This window comes from Vespula vulgaris, chromosome 23 (assembly GCF_905475345.1).
Source record: "Vespula vulgaris chromosome 23, iyVesVulg1.1, whole genome shotgun sequence".
Classification (NCBI taxonomy): domain Eukaryota; kingdom Metazoa; phylum Arthropoda; class Insecta; order Hymenoptera; family Vespidae; genus Vespula; species Vespula vulgaris.
In genome coordinates this window covers 3,338,503-3,363,585 of record NC_066608.1, presented here as the reverse complement: position 1 = coordinate 3,363,585, position 25,083 = coordinate 3,338,503, and the positions used below count along the sequence as shown (strand labels likewise).

At 33.1% G+C, this 25,083-nt stretch overlaps 1 protein-coding gene across 5 annotated transcripts in view; it reads left to right on the top strand.

Annotated features, from left to right (window-relative positions):
- The window catches only part of LOC127071817 (serine/arginine repetitive matrix protein 2), a 243,704-nt gene extending 222,555 nt beyond the window's left edge, over window positions 1-21,149 (top strand). For all 5 annotated transcript variants that reach the window (XM_051011521.1, XM_051011520.1, XM_051011524.1 and 2 more), the window contains 6 exons: window positions 8,330-8,933; window positions 9,238-10,342; window positions 11,441-11,588; window positions 15,263-15,473; window positions 15,904-16,170; window positions 17,651-21,149. In XM_051011521.1, coding sequence (XP_050867478.1) covers window positions 8,330-8,933; window positions 9,238-10,342; window positions 11,441-11,588; window positions 15,263-15,473; window positions 15,904-16,170; window positions 17,651-17,902 — 2,587 coding nt within the window. In that variant the 3' untranslated portion in view covers window positions 17,903-21,149. The remainder of the gene's footprint in view (window positions 1-8,329; window positions 8,934-9,237; window positions 10,343-11,440; window positions 11,589-15,262; window positions 15,474-15,903; window positions 16,171-17,650) is intronic.
- Window positions 21,150-25,083: the final 3,934 nt, after the last annotated feature.

Here is a 25,083-nt window from a genome sequence, read left to right as displayed (position 1 = left end):
GTGTGTGTGTGTATGTATGTATACACGATTTCTTAATGGACTCGTAATTGAAATGAACGATCAAAGAAAACGATGAACTTCCGTTTATTTAATAAGGCACCAATCCTTTGTTGTCGTATTCACTGTATAGGCACAAAATTCAAGGAAGACTCGATCATTTAAAAGTGTCCGAAGTGCTATCACAATTCGACTTTAAAAAACACTTTACGATTTGACAAACAGGAAGAAAGAAACATGAGACAGAAGTCGGTGCTTTCCATTTTCGGTCATGGTCCATTCTTATACAGTTAAAAACCGACTTTGTCACCTTAATTGTCCCCTCGTGTCTCTATTTTAAATAGATTTCACTTTGAAAGTAAATACAAAGTATTTTTGACCATTTTTATCCTCATCTTCGTTTCATTTTTCTTATTCATTCGACTCGTATACTTTTATATAGAGATTAGGCTTCTTAAAGTAGAAGAGAGATTTATAATAATTAAATCGGCTACAACTTCTTAATTTTTTGTTTTCTTTTCTTTTTTTTCAAAACACATACACACACGCATATATATAAGAGAGCACGATTCTGAAGACGAAGGAAAGCGTTTACAAAAATAAAATAAAGAAATTAATCACATAGTATCTATAGTTTAACCCCATACATTCTTAATTCACTTCAATAATCGACTCAATTCCATTTTATAACAGACGAAGCTATACGTGATTTTCAAAAGATATTACGAACGATTAAAAATACGTTGTTATCTTTACTTTAATGGAATTTTTTTTGAAAAGAACGTTCACCTTGAAGATTCGAAAAATCTATAAAAGCGAGATAAAAGTTTAATTTCGTCGGACAAATATTAAGAGATTAGTCTATATTATAATTAACGATTATTTTGCATAACACCTGTTACATATCATTTATTAACGACTCTTCGTAAACAATATATTGGTTCAATTAGTTTCTGTCATAATATTTGACTATGTTAATTCATCTTAGTACATTTCATATCCGGCGGATAGAATGAAACATTGATTCGATCTATAAATCGTAATCAACTCTATCGATATATCTCTTATCGTTTTTAATTAGGCGAATATAGTCCCTTATCCATCCGTCGATCATTGGACACAGTAGAATCTTTATATGACGTTTCCTTCCGCCTATAATTTCTCAAGAAAAAAGAAGAACAAAAAAGGAATTAATATTCATCATTAGCAAAGCAATCTACTTCCTTTCGCGTTGATTGCATCTATGAATTATCGTAGTTTTTAATAATACTTGACTTTTGGCATTAAAATTCCATATTATAATGTATTATATCCTTGATTTAATTCAAAATAATATATATATTCAATAATATATGTGCATCGAACGTAAGTTTTTCAATATCATGATCATCGTCAAGTTTAAAATTATATAGGTATATATATATACATATATATATATATATATATATATATATCCTTGATTTAATTCAAAATTATATATATATATATATATATATATATATATATATTCAGTAATTTATGTGCATCGAACGTAAGTTTTTCAATATCACGATTATCATCAAGTTTAAAATAATATAGGTGTATATATATACATACATATATATATATCCTTGATTTAATTCAAAATTATATACATATATATTATATAAAATAATAATATACATATATATGTATATATAATATATATATAATAATACACAAACATGACATATCGAAGTAAGAACTTTACGTTCTTGTAACCAGTATCCTCTTCTCTTCTGCTTCTTAAATCATCGTGTATAAGAAGATAGGATACGAGTACACGTGGTCGAACCCGATCGGAGTTAATTACCGAGGTGTCGTAATGACCGATCGCCTTTCTCGGTTTACCGGTGTCCACCCATCGTAGGTCTGTCTGTCCTAATGAGAGTACTCGATACCAACGTCCAGACATATCGATGTACCTAAGCGTCTTGTCAGATCGACGAAGAGAAGATAGAAAGAGAGAGAGCAAGAGAGAAAGATAGACACTCGTAATCGAAGCATAATGGACGTACATACATACTTTAGACTTGAGTCCGTGTTTCGCTGATCTTTATGGCTCCTATCTACGTAAAGATCTATTCGCTACCGCTTAATTTTCTTCCTTGAAGAATCGATCTACCTTTGAAATCGTTTGAACTCCAATTAATTTGGTAATTACTTCGTTATTGTAATTACCTTATTACACGTACCATAGGCGTAACGTTTCGAGAGGGTCTTATTTTTAAGAGATCGAAATCATGCCCTTTCAAAGTATCCAATGTAAATTTCTCAAACGGATTTATCAGATTAAACAACGTTCTCTAGACATCTGTCTGAGTATCTAGATATCGTGATATTAATATCGACATTTCTCTCAATAAAACGATACTCATTAACGTGAAAGATGAAAAAGAAATCTCGTATTAGTTTGATTTTATTAAAGGTTTGACAGTTTCTTTGACGTTTCTTTGAAAGTCTGGATTCTTATCGATCGGTTGCGATACTTATATTATAAAGTAGATATACAATATTGACTTTTTGAAGAATTTACAGAGAAAAAGGGCGGGTCTTATCGGGTTCGTACGTACTCACTCTTGGCTGTTTCAGAAATAGAACGAGAGATTGGAATACGTATCCTCCAAGAGAGAGAGAGAGAGAGAGAAAGAGATAGAGATACAGAGAGATAGAGAGAAAGAAAGAGAGAGAGAAAGAAAGATACGTATATGTATCGCCGTTATCGATTTCTCCGGTCTGATTGTAATAATATCGATAAACACCTGCCAGTTATCCGTACGTAAAATTTTCGGTACACGATAGAGTCGAGAGAACACACTATAATATGAATTCAACGATATGCTCATCGATTATAGTGATGTATTGCTAACATGCTTCTGCTACCGGTCGAACGATGTTCATCTTACCGATAAATTATATAAATCGGTCGCCCACTCTTCCTTTATGCATATTACATTATCTTTTCTTTTTCCTTTTTCTTTCTTTTGTTTTCTTCTTCTTTTTCGTTCCCTTCGTTTTTTTTTTCTTTTTTACGATCGAGCGAGATGATAATCTTCGTGCTAGCAAAAAATTGAAATGAAATTTATGTTCGATGCTCGTTCTTAAAGATACGGCCATTCGTGTTCCTCGTAAATGAAATTAAAAAGTAAAAAAAAAAGAAAAAAAGAGAGAGAGAGATAGAGAAATTAATTTTTTCTTCGCGACATACTTTTAATACTAGAATGTTGATCGTGTCTCGGAAAGATTATTATATCGAATATACATTAACAGGAAACGCTCTCCTGTGGTCTCTTATGGTTGATATTTTTATCTCTAACCACGCACTTACATAATTCTATATACTTAAAAAATTATATATACGTATATATGTGTATATATATATATCCCACTGTCGTGCACATACACTTGTTGCATAACATCAAAGCAAATTACATAAGGTATTCTTTAGATAGATTATTATCGTGTTTAGGTGTACTTTCTTCCCATTTCGTGTTCCGATTCGTTGGTCAATATCGAACGTTCATCCTTATCGTTAGATCGAGGTTTGTTCCCTTTCTTAACAATGGTACTGAATCGTTAATAAATTAAAGAAATTTTTTCTGGCTTAGTTATGACATTATCGTTGATAAATACATTTACAAGGTGTTTCGATTTATTTTCGTCAAAACGGAAAAAATCGATTTGTACACAAACGAAAAAAGATATCGACGAACACTTGGGTCTTTCATTTATTTTCATTGAACGGTTATATATAACAAGATAAATACTTCTTATCTTTGTTATCAACATATTAATCCTGCGAAGGTTGCCATTAATTCGGTGTATAAATGCAAAAATTCTTTTTTACGATTTATGTTTTTCTAACAATCGAAAAAATGTAATATTGAAATTTTTTTTATATACGAATTATAACTATTTCGATGAAAATAAACATTTGTCATGTATTCGAATAGTTTATAACATAATCTTTGAATAATTGTAACAAGGCGATTCTATAACGAATATTTAAGAACGCAATTTCCTCAAGGTTAACGTATTATATGCGGGTTATTTTGTACTTTATTAATCTCTTACCACGGAGGTTATTTTTGATGATTACGCAAAGTACACTTTAAACCGCTATAATTCACCTAATGTTTGAAGTGGTCCAAATTTAATGAAATTTCTTAATTTATACTCATAACTATTAAAAGTTCGAAATTATTGAGAAAAGGATTTTTTAATGATTTCGTTTATTGCAAGAGAAAAAATTAATTGTAATATACTTATAATACGTAACAGATATATTATTTCTAAATTAATTAAAGTGAGTGATCTCATTGAAAACAAATTTCTTTACAAAATGCAATTATATGATAGAATCCGCATAAGCATATCGAAATGTATCGATTTTTACAAAATACGATATACAAATAGGAAAAAGAAAACTCAATTAGATTCAGTACAACAATTTAATGTAAAGATATTTTTCATAAAAATAAATCAGTTAAACAACGTTCTAAAACGAAACGACACGTATGTAAACAAATTAATCTGATTTATTTAAAATTGTTTTTATTCGCAGTAAAGACGGAGACCAAATAAAAACGGAATTTTCTATTGGTCGCATATACCTATCTAATGTGTTAACAAATAAGATAGGTAAATATCGAGACACCCTATATAACAAATCGTGGTAACGTTTAGTAGACGTTATTGCGCAAAGAAACAAAGTTCTCTAGCACGACTCGTTTAAACTTCATCATCGTGCCATCTCAAGAGCTTACTTACTCTTTGGCGCCGTTAGTAGAACATCGGACCATATATATATATATATATATATATATATATATATATATATATATATATACACATATATATACGTATACATATACACATATGTACATATATACATACATATATATGTGTATACACACACACGCACATATACCTGGTGACATGTTTTTCTTTCGTTAGCCACCAGTTCACCGGTAATGACGGACTCGTCGAAGGACGCGATGTTCTGTCCCTGTATGTCTTTCAAAGACGACGCGCGTATAGTGACGTGTCTCGAATAGATTTTCTTCGGAGCACGTGTAACAACGGTTCTTCCAGTTTGCCGATAAGAAAAGAAATATATGTATATGTATGTATGTATGTACGTATGTATGTATATATGTATGTATGTATATATGTATGTATATATATGTATGTATGTATGTATGTATGTATGTATGTATGTATGTATATATATATATATGTATCTATGTATGTCTGTATGTATGTATATGTTGCAAAGAAGGTAGAACCACCGCCCGACACGATTTCACGTCTCGACCTCTTCGCGTGATTAGAATCCGAACGCAAATTTTACTTTCGTCCTTCCTTCCTAAGAAACTTTCTTGAAATTTTGTTCGAATGAAGCTATGAGAGAGAAAGAGAGAGAGAGAGAAAGAGAAAGAGAGAGAGAGAAAGAGAGAGAGAGAGAGAGAGAGAGAGAGAGATCGTAAGAAGAACACCGAAGCCTCTCGTACATATATGGAAGAATACTTTCGTAGATCGAAAGAGACGAAAGTGGAACGTTTCGTTACGGGGGACGAAACAGGACGGTTGATTGAAAAAAAAAAAAGAAAAAAAATAATAGACGAGATCGTTAAAGGAGTCTGCGTGTGTATAAAGAAGTTATTAAGAGGAACGAAGGAGCTGTCCGTGACGAATGATAATTACGACAGATTACGTTCGATCCTTGTTTATTATCGTTCGGAGATGAATCCATTAAGATGGAATGGTTGTTTGTTGAATAGCAACAAAGAAAAAAAAACGAAAGAAATAAAAAAGAAAGAAAAAGAATGGAATGGTATGGAAATGTAGGATTAAATTGATGGAAGCTAATTTGGGCTCATAGGATCGAGAAATTATATCATGATCGATTTGCTCCAGGGCAACTGGATTTCACATCGATCTTAAATATATATCTTCCTAGTAGGAAATCCATCGTAATATGCTAAATCGTCTGGACGTCAGGTTCGTTGAAAAAAAAATAGTTAAATTTTGTCTTACTCTTTCTTATCTGTTCTTATCACTAACAGCAATGATAAATCTCGAGAGGATACATGTATGGCAAGTATTCGTTTCGCCTGGACGATTACAGTCAAAGAAGGTTTGCTTTTAAGAAGCGGACGTTGCTCGCGAGCGTAGAAATTTTACACGGCTTCTTGATCTCGTTCATATGCACGATCGATGATCGTCCTGCATTCCTTGCAAACGTAAAAAAAAAAGCGTTAATTCCAGTAGCGGCGATCCAGTCTTTCTACTTTCACGATTTATCGATTCAATTTTATTCGAACATTCGATAAAAATCTCTAATATTTCCTAAGTAATAATAATTTGTATATGCAAAGAGCGATATCTATTTCTAATCTTCTTCTATATCCTCTTCCTATAGTTTTCAGAAGATTAAAAATGATATATATATATATAATTCAAAAAATGATAAGATAAATAAGATTGAATTATATAATATATATATAATATATATAATATATATGTAAATATAAATATGATTTTATATATAAAAATTATATGCATATGGTATACATATATATTTATTTTGAATCAACTCATTTCAGTAATTTATTTATCGACTTACATTATGCATTCTAATCATTATAAATGTTATTATGGATGTGCGTGTACAGAAAGTTTCGTGTAAGGAAGAAGGAAAAGCATCTGTGGGAACGTCGAATAGAAGAATGAATTAAAATTCTATGCTGCAACGCTACCCCATATCCGGTACCGATTAAACGTCCTTTTCATCTTAATACGGTCGTCGATGCCTCGAGACCCTGAGGTCTCTCACGGATTTATATTACGGTCGATGTTTTGATCGACTATTAATCAATACTGTCAAACGATTAATCATCGGAAATGCATTTGTATTGTTGCGCACAAACATCACATCGAACAATGGCTCCCTTTTATTCTCCTGTCAGCACCAAAGGTCTCTTTGTTTCCTTTATGAATAGTTCGAAAATTTGTTAACATATAATTCAACGTGCGAAAATTAATGCACATAATCGACACTTTAATAAATCCACGACAGACATTATTATTCAATAACTTTAATTGAAACATTATGCCATTTAAATGATATTTTATTATATATACCTATATTATCATTATATATATGTATATAATAATAAATTAATTTTTAATTAAATTAATTTAAGATTATATATATATATTTTTTTTGTACTTACGGTTATTATGTTATTTGTAATATATTTTAATTTGAATTTGTATAAAGTCAACAGAGCAATTGAAAATACATATTATTTAAATGCGTTCACGGTAAACGCGTGTTTTTGGATTACGTGAACGAACATGGGAATTGTGTTTTAAGAACGACTATCTTATTTTCAGAGCACGTCGTTGCATTCCAGATTACAGAAAGAATCAAAGGCAACAGCCGCTTACCAAAAAACGTGATTGGACAGTTAATATTGTATTAAAAGATGCACTATTAACCCTTTCTATGCTATGAACATACATGAATTTCAAATATAACCTACGGTATAACTTACACTGATTTGTCTAATCGATACACTTATCTGTGGCACTGTACAATGAAAACTAATTTCAACTGATGTATAACCTATGTATACATATATCTGAGAGAAATACGATCACAATGGGTTAATTTTCAAATCATTTTAAATATAATCGATATATTTTGCATACAAAGTAAAACAAAGAAATTAATCGGTTCAATGTATACTTTATCATAATAAATAAATAATACTATGTAACTTTAAAGTCCCAAATTTATACTTATATCTGTATTTAATAAGTATTGTTTCATTTTATCGCAATAAAATTAATTCTTTCTTCATATTAGAAGTTTTCAATATTTTTAAATTATATAAATTATACTAATATGAATAATATTATAACTTTCTATATATTTTTTTTAACTTTATTTGATTTAATTATATTTTAATTTTCTATATATATATATATATATATATATATATATATATATATATAAATATTTTCTTTTAACTATATATATATATATTTTTTTTTGTAGAGACTAACAAAAATAAGTTTATAGAAGATTAGAAGAGTACACGTTGAAATAAGTTGATCAAAAAGTTTTATTCCATTTATTTAAGAAATATTATTTGTTTAAAAATAACTAACAAAAGAAGATAAAGTAATACTTGAAAATAATTATTCACTAAGCACAAATCGTTAAATCTAATAGCATTGTTGGATATTTAAATCTTCGAGAAAATCCTGACTAATCCAGTTTTACGTTTGTCTTTTTTTTCAGAAGCCAATCAAAGGCTTCTTACTTGGCGTATAGAAGAGAACGTGGCGCCCCTGATAGCGAGGGTAGCTACAAAAGAACGATGTCTCCGACCTCTCGTTTAGAAGATTGGCCACCTCCACGGGATCACGATGATCCGGTTCTGCTACGTGTCACGCCACATCATCCATTACAGCACCATCATCATCATCATCATAATAGTCATCAACAACAACAGCAACAACAACAATCACACGAACTTGCCAAATCCCATAGTGTCGATGCTCTTCATCATCGACTAGAAGAAAAAGCGAACCAACAGCATCAACACTCCGTCGAATCGATTGGAAAATTATCTCATGAATTAACTAAGAAACTTCAAATCGCTGACGCTAGAACACGTACCAATGAGAACAACAACAATGACAACCTAGAGGATCGACATCATCATCATCACCATCATCATCACCAAGAGAAAAGATATCAGGAAAAGAGGCACGATTATGAGCAACGAAGAGAACGATTGTCTCCCCAAAGCGTCGAGGTTCTCAACGATAGAAACAGACAATTGGAACGAGAACGTAGAAAATTAGCTGCCAGTTGCGAGCCCTTGTCAGAAAACAGAGAGGTAAAATATTTCGGATCATAACATTGTTATTCAGGAATAAATCACAAAATTTAACAAGATAAAATGTATAGTTTAAAACGTAAAATGTACAGTTAATAAAGACGTTTAAAATGTACAGTTAATAAAGACTTGTTATAATTTTTGGATTCAATACAGTTGTAGGCAGAAGCTAATACTTTTACGTATATGTTTCAATACGCATGTAGAGACAATAGTAACATTCCGGACAATCCAATAATTAATGGTAATCTTATTCTTAAACGTAAACACTATACTAGAACGTACTTTTGTTTCGTTTTTCTAGAAACAACTTCGTAATGTGGACAGTGGTTCTCAACCAGCAGTCGGTGAGGATTTCTTCCGCGAAAGAAGCGCAACGATCGAAATGACCTCGCAAAATATCGAACTACTGAACCGTAGGAACGAGAAACGATCCAATGGAGGAAGTACATCGACCGGTACAATGTGCTCGTACACGGTAAGCACGACGACCTCCTCGATGACTACTACGATTACCAACATGACGGGTAATTGCTGGTCGAGAGGACAGGAAAATGTTGTCGTTCAGAAAGCGGTAGAATCGATGTCTCATCATGACAAACCACCACCGCCAAGTAGTTCACCACCAAGATCTCCGGAAAGAGGAAGTCCAAGAGGAGCAATCCCACGAAGATCCGGAAGCTGTTCGAGCTCCTCCTCTTCCGGTAGATCGACCGATCCCACGTCATCTCCTCGAATCTTGACTTATGGAACACCAACCAAGAGTACACCGAATTCCCCAACTAGAGAGGAAGGCTCCACCGATCAAAGGAAAGTTTCGAGTCCAACTCAAACGGATAGTACAGTCTCTTGGAACGGATCCAATTCTGCTGGTCAATCATCGAATCAGCGTTCGTGCCAAACGAGAGAAACCGAGAATCCTAGAACAGAGAGAACGGAGAGATCGTCCAGTAGTTCAAAATCAAGATCGACGGGAAGTAGATTCTCTTCGAATTCCTCTTCGTCTTCGTCTTCGTCTTCATCATCATCGTCCTCGTCGTCGTCATCCTCGATCTCAAGTGTATCCAAATCCTCCACCTCGTCCTCACCTAGAAACTCACCCGTCGATGAACAAGATAAGAAACCTTCATCATCAACCACTTCTCCTTGCGTCTCTCCTCAACCTGGCATTGAAGGCTTGACTTTGGTACAACGTACCGAAGTAGTTCTCAGAGTTAACGCGGCTACCAGTGACGCGGCATCACAGACCGATCTCATGGAACAAACCGCAGAACAAAACGTTGTCAAACAAGAGGAACCTCTTCTACCGGAACCGAGGAAAAAATTACCGGAGGAGATCGAGTGCGAAGAACTCAGCAGAGATCTCGCCAGTCAACTAAGTCCGAACGACAAATTGGTCCCCATTCTAGGTAAAACTTATTTCGAACAAATTCTATTCTCGTTTTACCCATACAGATATTATAGAAGTTAAGTCGATTAGTCTACGGGGCTCGTAATAATGTCCTTTGTTCGGCTTCGGTATAATCTACCTACGCGTTACATCAGTGCCTCTTTATTGCTTTCAATGTTGTTCGTATAATTTTACGTTTATCGCCAAAAGATAATAACGAAGGTCAGGCCATGTTTACTCGCATTTTTCAATAAATTATATATAACTTTTTTTACTTGGATTAATTTTTAAACACGAAATACAACATTTACGTTTCTTTAATGCAAGTATTATTTGAATCTTCGATTAATTTATTACGCGCTTATAAACAATTTATATTTCAAACAACAACTACAACGAACGTTATAAAAAAGAATCAAATACGTTTATGCGTATCAAAGATTTAACGATTATAACATAACAGTAAATACACTACGTGCTATATTATTTCGTTTATCAACAAATTTATTTGGATATATAGAAAAATCGTTAATTTTCGATTATACTCTTCTCAATATAATAAAATAAACATTAATTATTGATTATATCTATCATTGATTAAATTTAGAAAATTTCTTTAGCTTATTATACTTTCATTCGGTAATGTATACATATCGTGTTATGTTGTTGTCTACATATATATAATAGTACGTAGGATAATTGATCGAGCTTCGTACACGTGTACTACGCGTTAGAGCGAGTAAGTGATAAGGGAGGAGGGGAGAGGGGGAGGAGAAATGACGCGTAGTATTAGTGGCACCAGAGCGACGACCCTTTATTTTAATAAGCGTTAAACGAATCAACGACCCCGGTCGCGTTATTCAATTATACGTCATTGCTCTCTCTCTCTTTCTCGCGTGCTCGCACTCGTACTCGTACTCGTGATACTAGATGCAACAGTCCCCGTCTCTTTATGGCTTCTATGCAGTACGCGCGTAAACTTCTCGAGCGTGAAACACTGAACGAACAAAGGGAGCGAGAGCGCGAAGCGAAACCTTCTCCCTTCCCTTATTTCAAACTGACTGTTTGCTCGACTCAACTCATTTTTTCTTTTTTTTTTTTATTCTTTTCTTATCAGTTCCAGTGCCGGAGCACAAGAAACCCACCGACTACGTTTCCGGTCTCTTTAGGGTGGAAGCGACCTTGCAGTCAAGACCGAGGCAGCGACTCTCCCTTGAGGAGTCGATGGCCTCTTGCGTTGTGAATGCAGATGACGATGAGAAAAAGTGAGTTATTTATTAAAATCTTAATAAAAATATTTAATAAGTAATTTCGTCTAGTAATTTCGAAAGAATAAATTCTTCATAAATTACATCGCAATTATATCCTACTTATTGTTTCTTTGTCAATCGATATTTATCAACGGATGTGATCGATTCCTGAAAGTAACAAGTTTTCTTCGTACTTGTTTCTAAATTTAAACGTGACTAGTTGCGATTTCTACGTATATGTATGTACTTACGTACGCTGGTTTATTTTTCCTTCTAGCGTTAAGAACTCGGCGATATAGGGATATCTCTATAGGATATTAGGAAAGAAACGTTTAAATTCTAAAATGACAGCTTTTCATTGAATGTTTGCGTAGATTTAAATTTAATCAGTTTTGTTTTCACAATATGTTGGTTTATTATAATTTTGATGCTATAGTAGGAACGTATCTGTTTACAAAATATAACATGATCGTTGAAGAGTAAGGATAACTTAAAGAGTAAGGAACCTGTTTGAACTACAAACATATTCAATAACAATAATAATAATATAATGATAATTACGGTGATAGTAGTTGTATAGTAGTAGCAGTAATAGTAATAGCAATAATAGTAGCAGTATACGCGTATATACGTATGTATGAAGGAAATAGAATGCAACGTAACACAATTGATAATCAAATTAGTTGAAAAATTTTTCTTCTGCTTTCGCAATTAGCGGTAGAAAATTTATGGACATCGTGATAGGAGCATTTGGTGTTACTGTATATATAGGTGGAATGTATCTTTTACACCGCTAATAAAGATTCGGTATCGGTTTTTTATCGGTACGCTCTCACTATGGAGAGTTTTTTTTTTCTACCGAATTCCTATTAAAGTTCGACCGGTTGTACTTACGTATACATACCTCTATATACATACCTACGTACGTACGTACGTACGTACATAGCTAAATGCGTTAATTAGTTTCAATGAGCTCAAAGCCTTACTTCGAATGATCCTGCCGTTAGATCGCGGCAACTCTTAAGATCTTTGATTTTCACTTGGATAAAGAGAATCATTTTGTGATACTCTTAAGCCCAATTGCTTTTAAAGAAACTTTAAAGATCGACGTTACCATTCGAGCGTAATTAATCACCGTAAGCGATCACGATAAACCCTATAGACGATTCCCGTTCGCTCTTTTGGAACGGTGCCAAGGATGGAAATTTTCTCCGTGTTCACGATATCCCGCGGCTAGAAGGAAGCAGAAGCAATGAAATAAAAAGGAAAAGGAAGAAGACGATCTCGGCACGTGCTCTTGGAAACATCGCGTGCTGCTGTCTCTTGCCTGCCAAGCGAACGCACACATAATGATTCTTTATTATACCGACGAGTGACGTTTACGTGGGCGTAGACACAGCAGGATTCCTGCCGAGCATCATTAATGACTCTCCATTAACGCCGGAATTTAATTGTCGTTTATCGAGAGTTCGTCGAACGGCACACAGCATGATCGATCGGTAGCGTCGATTCGAGATGCGATTTCTCTTGATTTCCATGAGAATTCTAACCTTTCTATTTCTTTCCATCGTTTCCCTCCTCTCCCCTCCTATCGGCAGAAATTTCATCCTCTCAATCGGATAGTTAACTGAATGCTTTTCTAAACTAATTCTCTATAATGCGATGTAACATTGAAATTACACATTTCATTAATTATATTATATTATGTGTATATATAATACATATTATGTGTAATATATACATAATATATATTATGTATATGTATATATATATATATATATATATATATATATATGTGTGATAATAAATATAATTATATCATACTTATTTGAAATTATATATAATTTTTTATGGATTCTATAAAAAAAATTGAATAATATGAATATTATATATAAATAATATACAATTAAATAAATGAGAATTATTATTTTCATATTATTTCAATTTTTTCTCAAAAGAAAATTCGTATTATAGAGGATTAATATTGACTGAACACGGAATATATATGAACTTTGTTTTTTCTAATTCCTTCAATCGATAAAAAATCGTTTCTTCTCGTACTTTACGATTTCATCTCATCTCTCCTCTCTCTCTCTCCCTCTCTCTTCTTTTTTATTTCTCTTACTTTGTCTCTCTCTGGATTATTCGAGGACAATACTTCCGCCGGCATGCTTAAGGAGAAAGTACTATGAGCACAAGATTGTTGCGTAAGCGACCATAAATGATATTGTCAGGCAGCGACTACTCGGTGGTTGTTGTCTAGATATCATATTATTTGCCAGTCTTGAATGGATAGTTGGTAGCATCGTTGCGGCCAATCGTAGTGCTTGTCGTATCCGTGCCAAGTTCGACAACCGTGCACAAAAATGGAGAGGAAACGTTCGGAGAAGTATCGCATTGTAGCTCGAATATTATCAATAGTGTCGTTTCTATTTGACCTTAACACATTGTTGACACGTGTATACTCGTGTTTGTACATGCAACGTAATGATTAAAGTATAAAATCGTATAAGCCGTTATTATACCTATAACATCGTTTATTACATTCAATAACGTTTGCTTATAATTTTCATAGACGTATATCATCAATTTTTCCAAATTCTCTTTATTTTAAATAACGATTTTAATTCGATCATAAACCTAGCTGATAAATCGTATTTACTTGTTGCAGATACAATGAATAATGTGTTAATATGTGTCAATAATGTTGTGTTAATAATATCATCGTTGAAACTTTGTAAACAGAAATTACTTCGAACTGTGCTCGCATTTCGTAGTCACGATAATCAGCTCGAATAACAAAATGACTCGCGTTATTTCGAAATCCGTTGCAACTCTCGGCTTGTTACTTTCACGTTAGTAAAATTAGAATGCTTTCGAGGTGATAATAAAATATTCAATGTACTCGCTTTGGTACTTCGGAATTCTCTTCCGCTTCTCATTAGCTTATACCGATCACGAAACGTGCGAAACGAACGAGACGTAATCGGCTATAGTGTGCGATGGCATCGACAGCAATTTGTCATCGATGGAAAAAGCACATTCGTGGCGTTAACAAGATACAAACGCGTTCTTTCATTTTATCACTTTCTCCTCTTTTATAGATTCGCGTTAAGAAAAACGAGCAATGTCTACGATTTACTATCGTACGTGTTCGCACGATAACAGATGCGTTCCGAGTAGTACTTGGTTTTTAATATAACACATTTTTCCTTTATTAAACGAGCCGCAAAAATTACGCAATTATTCGCTTCCGCGTCATAAATGAATTCATAGCTTGGTATATGAAAACAAGAAAAAAAAAATAAAAGAAAAGGAAAGAAAAAAAAAAGATGACTTCAAAGGATCTACGCTCCTTCTACGTCGCTCGATGATTTCATCTCCGCTCGTAAACCTTTTTTTTCTCTCTTTATTCAAGCAAAGATTCACTTGGTCGATCGCTGATTCATGCATCTTATGTATACATTCGCGATTGGTTATTCTTGATATCGAGATTACTCACGGAAGGATTTTTATTTTTTTTTAGTCTCTTAGAGATAATCGAACTCCGATAATGAAGGACAAATATTGACAATGATTACTTGGAAAATGAAAGATAAAAAAAAAGCGAAACAAAATCATATAAGATTCTATCGTTTACACGAACAAAAAGAAAATTGGAAGATTAACGTAATCTCTTTTTCTTTTAGACACGAAAGTATACCTTCGGTTCCTGTAACCCCATCGTCAGCTGATCCGAGCAGCCCGCTTTCATCCACTTCGACATATTTCACGACGTCCGAAGGTAAAGCGAGGTTTCTGACGAGATATTCTCGAGACGTTAGCGTCGATGATTCAACGAGATCGGAAGATACGACGGCAGTCGTTACAGCGGATAATTCGGATCTCAGAAAGAAGAAGGTAATTAAAAAATTTTTATTCTTAATCCATACGTTACTATCTGTCCGTGAAACTTGGCTTAACGAGATAGAAGGGAATCACTGTGACTTTCATCGTTATTTCTAAACGTATGTATATACATATGTGTATGTACGTACGTACGTTTATACACACACACACACACACATGTGTGTATATATATATGTGTGTGTGTAGGAACATACATATGTACACACTCGACAATTTCTCGTTTATACGTCACGAATATAAGGACAGAGACGGTAGCAACGACAATAGGGGAAAGTTTATGGGTCGCCCACGTTCTGCTCATTAGATTTATCTCGATCCGAGATCGATTCTTCTTCCGCAAAAGCGGAGGACTTTAGCTTTCTCAAAATTCCGTTTCGTTTCACTCTTCGATTAACGAGGAAGGGGATCGTTCGGGTTTCAGGAAGAGCTCGTGATGCGATTGGACAAGAAACTAGTTGTCCTAAGGGCTGAACAAGAGGCTGTTAAAGAGGAGGGAGATATAAACGAAGCCCTCGGTGCTCGCGTAGCTATGCGTATTTCCGCCGCAGCTAGACCAGCTGAAGCGTCCAAGTATCGACTTCACGTTGAGGAAGTTGGCAAGATTACTAGCCTTCTTCTTAGTCTTAGTGGAAGATTGGCTCGTGCTGAGAACGCCCTTTATGGTATGCCGGCCGATCACGCGGAGAGAGTGAGTATTTTCCCTGTCAAATGGGACGACATTTTTCTTCACGATTTTCTATCCCGTTACAATTTTCTATCCCGTTATTTCTTCTTCATATTAAAGAATTTGATTAACCTTCGAATCCACGCGATTGCACGAAATCGTCACGAAATCAAAATTTTTAATCTTTCTGGTTATCTTTTTCTTTTTCATTCTTTTATTAAATTTAGTTTCTTTTTTCTTTTGTATTCAATCTCTTACAAAAAGATTATGGCAATGTAATTTTTTTTTAATTACTTTCGTTGTAATGTCTTTTTCATCAATAAGATAGTATTTTTTTCATACAAATTTCTACATAAATAAATCATTGAGATATTAAAGAGAGATTCTCGCGTAGCAGATGAAATGAACCGATTTTTTATTTTTGTACAATTTTAAAGATGAAGTTTATAAAGAGAGAAAAAGAGGGACGGGGTAGAATTAATAAAATTATAACTCGTTTGATAGTACAATTCGAAAACGGTAAATGTATTCAAACAGATTGTATTATACAGTTTTTTATTTTTGCATAAATAAAGTTTCACAAATATGTTCTTAAAGTTAATAGATGATATTCGAAAAATTATCAAAGTTTAATTGAGACCGTTCAGTGAAATGTTTTAAAATTCAATAGTATCAAATAATATTCGAAATATATCTCGAAACTCTTATATACTCCTGAATAATAATACCATCTTTCTTGTCTAATCTTGATAATCTTTCTTATCTAGAAGATAATGTGCACGTGATTAGTTTTTCGACCTCGTTCATTTATAAATATATTTTTTTGAAAACTACACTTTTTAATTTGACATGTAGAATATCTCAAAGATTAATCAATCGATTAACTTTATCAAAAATACATGAAATTTCTTATAATCTTTTACAGAAATTATATTTACTATTTTAATTTTTTATTAATTTTTTGTTTTAAGATTGTTATTAATAATCTAAAATCGAATTTACATTAATAAAATTGTACTATTTCACCAACTATTTTTATTTCAGTTTTTTCTCTTTTTGTTTTAATTTTCTTTTAATAGTTATATTCTTTACATAAATTGGCTAATTTTCAAACCTTTACCTTTAAAATGACTACGACTGATGTTATACAGTACACCAACAATTACTAAAATATCGACACAATTATATGCTTTTAAATAAATAACAAAAAAAAATGAAAATAAAAGAAATATTTTCAAGTTTTGTTAATAGTGTCTTTATATCCCGTTCAAAAAAATTTATTTTAGAATTATTAATAGTTTTGTTAGAATAAATTCATGGGAATTATGGTTTTTTACAAGTCAAAAATTCATCCTTAAAATGAAAACTAGAGAATAAAAAAAATTTGTTAACCGAAAATCTCTCTTTAAAATGAGAAAAGATAATTTGATTTATACAAAGTATTCCTTGATATCGTTTTCAATGTATCTGCATACTAGATTAAAATAATTTCTTTTGATCGTAGAAAATACTAGAGGGCAAGAGAGATAAGCTGATAGATCAGCTGGAAGAAGCCAAGGTTCTGAAGACGAATATCGATAAGCGCAGCATCAACGTTTCAGCGATCCTTTCAAAATATTTAAACGACGAGGAATTTGCCGATTATCAACATTTTATCAACATGAAAGCTAAGCTGATAATGGATACCCGTGAGATTCAAGACAAAGTGAAGCTCGGTGAGGAACAGTTGACTGCATTGAAGGAAGCTATCGATTAAATCGATTAATAACGACGATGAACTTTAATGGAGACGTGTACGAAATTAAAATAATATTTTAAGTAAGATATTCGTAAAGTATAACGATCGTATTTAAAAGTCGCGATACGATAGTACTCGAATATTTCTTGAGAATATTAATGAACGAGACTCCTCATTCATCGTCTGTGCGATGCCGAATCGAAGTCTGAACCTATGAACTTATAAGGAAAACAACGTGAACGAGCAAAGATCAATCATATTATTAATTATTGACCATATCAATTGCAATGCATAGATATATAAAGGCTATATATGTATATATACATATATATCTAAAAAAAAAGAAGAAGAAAGAAAAAAAAAAATAATAATTTTTTTTTAAATTTTCGAAATTTCTTTCTCACGTAAAAAAGATAGAGAAACTTTTATATAAGAAATTTTTATAAAACAATGGAGTCATACAATTATATAAAGTCATACATTGCATAAAAAATTTAATGACGAGTATAATTTTTGCCCATTTAATTTTGTCAACTTTCTTTGATAAAATAACAAGAATAAAACATTGTAACGATCGTTTCACATTTTCCTTATTAATTTAGGTTCGGACTAAATCTCTATGATCTTCGAGAGCCAAGTGCCTATGCTCAAGTGCCGCCTAGTCCTTTTTAAGATTACACGTCGATCTTCTCCCCGTGTTCCCTGGTGATCCGCTCTAGGAATAATATTTCTCTTAACTTTATTAAACGATAAGTTTATTAGAGGGTAACATGAGGATAAACAAAAGGAAAGAAAAAAAAAAGAGAAAAAGAAAAAAGATACACGGGAAGCTTCTTCTTTAGATCTCGCCTCGAGGAGAAAGCGACATCGTAATCGCACGAAAGTGATACGAGAAAAAAGAAAGAAAAAAAAAGAAGTGAAAAACTTGATATGTAAATATATATAGAGAGCGAACGAAGCGAAGATATAAATGTAAACCTTTAATTGATCCCTTCCTCTTTCGATAATATGTATGAGGTAAGCGAATGATCGTTCGTTATTTTTGTCATTTCTATATATATGTATATGTGTATATATACATATATACATATATAGAAAGGAAAAAAAAGAAGAGAAAGAAAGTAACCATATGGAAAGATTGAAGATATCGCTTCGCTTGTACGGGTACGCACGCATACCTGAACATAATTATGGTATTAATCGATTATTCGTAAATCTGTGAAAAATTCTGTCGTGTTATCAAATAATTGAGAATTATAGAAACAATCAAAATCCTAATATGTACCATGTAAAAATTTGATTATTATTTTTGATAAAGAAGAAATATATGTCGTCGACGACATACGATCGAACGAAACACGCAGTGTTTGACTTCGGTGCAATATTGTTTTTAACTCCTCGGAAGGTCTGATAGCGCGAAATGGAGAGCGATATAAACGAGATCTTGACTAAACTGAATTAAAATCAGAAAGAAATAATGTAAGTAGATATCGTTGACGCGCTCGAAACTTTTACACGCTGCTCGGTGTAAGCATTTACATTTCGCGTATGTTTCACGAAGAAGCAAGACGTTTGAAAGGAAAAAACCGAGAAAAGGAAAAAAAAATAAAATAAAAGAAACAAAAAAAGGAAGAAAGAAAATGAATATGCTATACCCGTGCTGCCTTCTTATATACGATATGTGATATAAGAGTATAAGGAGAGCGTACGCTTCGCGTCACGTCGCTAAACGTTTTTTCTCGTTTCGACGTTGTATCTTTAAAGATAAAGCGACGTTGTACATGTACATATATATATTATATAGATTTTTAGTATATAAGCGCATACACAGGACATACTACCGTATTATCAAAATTACATACACGAGTTCGCGTTCATAAATACAAAAATATACACCTACGCATATACACGATACAAATATGTATACACGCCTGCGTATACATACACATACACACGTACACGTACACGTACACGCATACAAAATGCCTATACAAAAAGTACTATTTTTTATGTTTCGTTCTAACCACGGGGTTCCACGTGGATCCCTATGACGCTTGTGATTTTACTTATTCTATAGTACCGGACCAAGGACTCTCGAAAAGAAATGCGTCGTTAACGGACGAATAGATTTCGAGCCTCCATGGTACAACGGTTATCGAGAAAAATTTTATGCCTCGTTCGTTGCTAGATCGCAGACATAATAGACATTTCTGTTTGCTTTGATTTTAAATATGGACCCATTCATCTTCCCCGTTATCGATCTCGTTTGGTGGTCATCCTCAAATTAATCCGAGAACGGAGAAGAGACTATACGGAAAAATAAATTTGTCGAAAGGAAATCGAGGACATCCTCCGGTTTTTTGAGCTTCGTTAATGAAACATTTACCGAAGATTCAAAGATCCCGAGATGGAGTCCTATCTCGTAATCATAAATATTCTCTTTATAAACTCCGATTTATAAAAGTTTTTACAAGCAATGCAGGAATGCGATTTTCTTTTTTTGTTTGATTGTTTGTTTTATTTTTCTTTTTTTTAATTTTATTTCTATCTTTTTTTTATTTTCTTCTTTCAAAACGTCGAAGACTGAGCACAGGGCATAAAATTTTCCGACATAATAGTCAGTTTCTGTTCCTTGTTTGTTTCTCGATATTTTTTTTGCAATTTCATGTTATTAGAATATTCTGCAGTATCTCGCCATTAACCGATTAAAAAAAAGAAAAAAAAAGAAGAGAGAGAAAGAGAGAGAGGGAGAGAGAGAGAGAGAGAGAGAGAGAGAGAGAGAGAGAAAGGATAATGATAGTTCACATCTTCGATTTGAAGAAATGTGAGGAAGAAGAAGAATAAGAAGAAAACGAAGTAAGTTGCATTAAGATGAACAATCTTCTTACCCCTATAACGCCATGGTACGGCGCAGCTATAAGAATTGTACATAACAAATTATCCGAAACATGGTGCTCTGGAAATCTATTTTTTACGAGAAGAAACGTTCCATTAATTCGTAGGTTTATATTGTTTCTAAGGTCAGTAATATTAATTTTACATTTTTACTGTGTACATATTATTAAACATTATTCTTCTGCGTGATGCGAATATCCATAACCAGTTTATACGTACACAATACACTTGCGTCACTCAACTGTAAGCGACTACGTTAGGATGTCGTTTAATTCGACAATATTATCGCATACGAATGTATTATGGAATGAATCATTACGATAATTACCTATCTCAAATTCGCTTGAAATAAATAACATGTTGAAAATTATTACCTACGGATTTATTTGATGATTCTTTTATAATTATCTAAAAAAGAAAAAAAATGCACCTCCTCGTTAAATAATATCTCTATCGGAAAGTTGACTTATCAATAATTCATAATGAAAAACTAGAATTTTATCAAAAGAAACTTTTACACGGCAATTATTGTTATCGACTGAGTATTTTTAAAATTATAATCAATAATTTTTATATCTAACGATTCGATATCTTTATCAATCCTGTTTACATAAGTAAGTGCGCATATTTATATAATATAAAAAAAAATGTTATTATATAAGATACATTACGATGGTAAATTACTTGAAAATCTTAACAAATAAAAAGTACTTATACATTTCGCTATATATCAACTGTTGGTAAAACAGTTTCCTCGAAAAAGATATCCAATCTATTATATCATATACAAGTAACATATCGATCGAGAAAAAAAACAACCACGTTTATTACAACTAATCACTTTATTAGCTTAATAATATATATTAGCCACTAAGAAAAATTTAAATAAGATTAAAGAGGAACATCATCGTTTAAACATTTCCTGAGTACACATCAAATTTACAAACTTCCATAGATCAACAATACAAAATTAAAATAAGAAAAAGATTCTAGATGAAAACAAAATGCACCATACAATTCACAACCTCGTTAAATTGCATTTCGTACTTTTGATCAAATATTACTATGCATTGACTCGATAATCTCGTAAGTACTTATCTCTGATACGTTTCTAGTCACTATCGGAAATCCGGAAACTTTCCCTTGACCTTATCCTTCGCGATAGTAGCTACTTTTCGTGTTAAAGCAATGAAACTCGAGATCGTTTTTAGTAGCGATTCTCTTCTTCTGTTTCCTATACTTCCTGGACGATATCTTTCCGCTTCGTTCACCATTCTCTTCGATATCCTCCTACCCAGCAACTGAAACGTCTCTTCTTGTCGTTGGTTATCGTTATTTTGTTCTCCCTTCTTGCCGATTTCTCTAACGCGAAGACATTCAAGATGCCGTTGGCGTCGATGTCAAACGTATACCAAGGTAAAAGAGAAAAGAGAGAGAAAGGGATGAAATGGTATGAGAGAAAAAAGGGTAGTAGTAGGAGACAAGTTAGTTCCCATCTAGCAAGACTTGTATGCGCGCACATGCTCGTGTCACTGCAACCCCATCCACCCCCATCCACCCCTATCCACCCCCATCCACTCCCATCCACCTCTATCCGCCTCTCTTTCTTAGTGCTTTCGTTTTCTTTTCTACGTCCTTTTCCCGTTCCTTCTTCTACCTCCTCAACCTCTACAAGCTAGCAGCACCACCGTCTTTCGTTTCCCCTCCTCTCGTTTCACCGGCATCCGGATGCTTATTCGGAGTGTCTGACAATTCCAATAGAACCCCGTCCGACTCGCGTACGCCGATGGCAGCAGGCAGAAAAGGAATCTCGAGACACGGAGGATCGCCTGGAAAGGATCTCTCCCTCACCCCCTTCCCTCCATTCACCCCCGACTACATTCTACCTATTCCTTGTCCTTCCTCTTACGTCTTCTATCTCTCTCTCTCTCTCTGTCTCTCTCTCTCTCTCTCTTTCTATCTCTTTACGAATGGCATCTCCTTCTTATCTTTTCCCTTTTCTATTTTTTTTCTTCTCTCTCTCTCTCTCTCTCTCTCTCTCTCTCTCTCTCTCTCTCTCTCTCTTTCATTTCTTCCTTGTCTTCTTACCGATCGCATCTCGACGCATATCGCCGCGGACTCGTTCCTTCACGGAATTGTTTTCTTATCTCTAACATCGGCTCCTCGGTAACGTTTATTAACGCTTCTAAAGCTGCTACGGGAGGCGTTCGTTTAATTACTGATCGGTAATCGTGAAAAAAGGTCGATGGATCGAATGTGAAACTCTTTCTCTGTTTCATTCTTGATGTAGGTATATATTTATTTTATCTTTTTCAAGGAAATAGGACCTTGATTCGAAATCCGTGATATCATCGAAATACAATCTGGTACAGAATTTGTAAAGTTGTGTAATTTATAATGAATCTATGTTTACGAAGTAATAACAGTATAAATTTGTAGGACAATATAGAAATGTATGTGCACGTGTGGGTGTCTATCTATATTATTTTGATGCTTTATAAGATCTGCTTTTAACGAATTCAAATGCTCTTATAAATAGTCCTTGTTTTATGTTTTTTATTAAAACAAAAAAAAAATAAAAATATGGTCTACTGATTTAAACTGTTGGAATAATAAAAAACTATGTTTCGTAACGTGAGAAATAGACGGCAAAAGAATATACTGTAAAAAGAACGTAATAAAAGTTTTCATCTATAAAATATACTATTTCGAAAAGGTTTGTTAAAGTAATGCGCAAGTTATATATCAATTCTGTGACAGATTAATTTTCGATATAGTTATAATACTTTTCGATTCACAATTCATCAAACTTGGGATCGATAAAATGGTGGGATAAAATTTGTTTTCTTTTTTCCTTTTTTTTTCTTTCTTTTCTTTTTTATTTTTCATCGAGTTTCAGAATATTTTAGAACTTCTGAATATAAAATAAAAATCTTTTCCCTGACTTGGCTTGATCGTCGGTCGTTCAAGAAAATGCAAAAATTTCTTCCCATCGGTAGGTATTCCGATCGTCGGTCACCACCCGCGGTTGGAGCCCACTATTTTCGAAGTCTCTTAGGACTTTGAAGAACCTCGGACATCCATCCGAGCGATCAACGTCTAAGGTTCGGTTGGATTTCTGAAATAAAATTTCTTTCTCCGGTCAGGATTTGAGAAGAGAACCCATGTCCGCCAGAGTTGTAGTCAAGTACCCTAACCTCACAGCTAAGATATTTTCAGAACTTATATATAAGTCAGAGACGTGAAAACTTTTCGTTGGAGAAGAAATGGTTCTCTCCTACTACTACTATATTCGAGTATGCTTACTCCTCCAGCATTTTCAGATGTTACTAATTCACATAAGCGCAATACTCATACACATACACACACATATACATTCTTCATGTGTAAACGATGAAACATAGTAATACCATAGCTGTGGCAATGTAACGACAGTGAATAAGCTTTAGAGAGTGTTGTTATTGTGAGACCAAGAATTCACTAAGGAGAAATAAAAGAAAGAGTAGGAGGATAAGGAGCAATTCGCTCCGCAAGCTAAACTTTCGACGTCCTAACTTTTCTTAAAAGTTTCTATATAACACTAAATGTTTTTTAAATGTCTTCAAATCTTTTAAATTAAACACATTTTTTTTCTTTCTAGATAAACCCTCGTTGGGAGTTGTCACATATTTCATAGAAACAATATTAACAGACTTTCATACTTTGTACTGTAGAATGAAATATATATAATTTTCGATAATGTAAAAAATAAAATAATTTTTTTTTTTTTCGGATAAATACTTAGTTGCTAAACTTAGAAACTTTTTCTTTTACAATATGCTTTTTTCGTGATGATTCTTTATTTAAACGAAAACATTTCTATAATCCTTTGAACTTTTCATTTTATTTACAGGTATTTCTATGTCGAGTATGATATCGATTTTTTTCGCATATATACTCTTATGGTCGGACGTGACTCGACATTCTTCATTCTTTGCTTTCTATAGCAAATTCTTATTACAAAATGTCATATTTTCATTAGAGTAAATTGTTTAAAATAATATATATATTTTTTCTAGTAAAACATTATTATAAAACGGGAGAATTATTCGTAGTAATTAACATTAAATAAAAAAAAAAGAATATACATATATTAAAGAAAATAAAGACAGATTAAAAGGAACATTTTATCAGAGAAATTTTACTACGTCCTTTCACGTCTAAGTCTTCTTTTAGAAAATCATATTTTTTGAAAAATCTTTTTAAAATGTCATGAATAGAATTTTGAATCATGAGAATATGACGTTGCAAAGTATGACATGAAA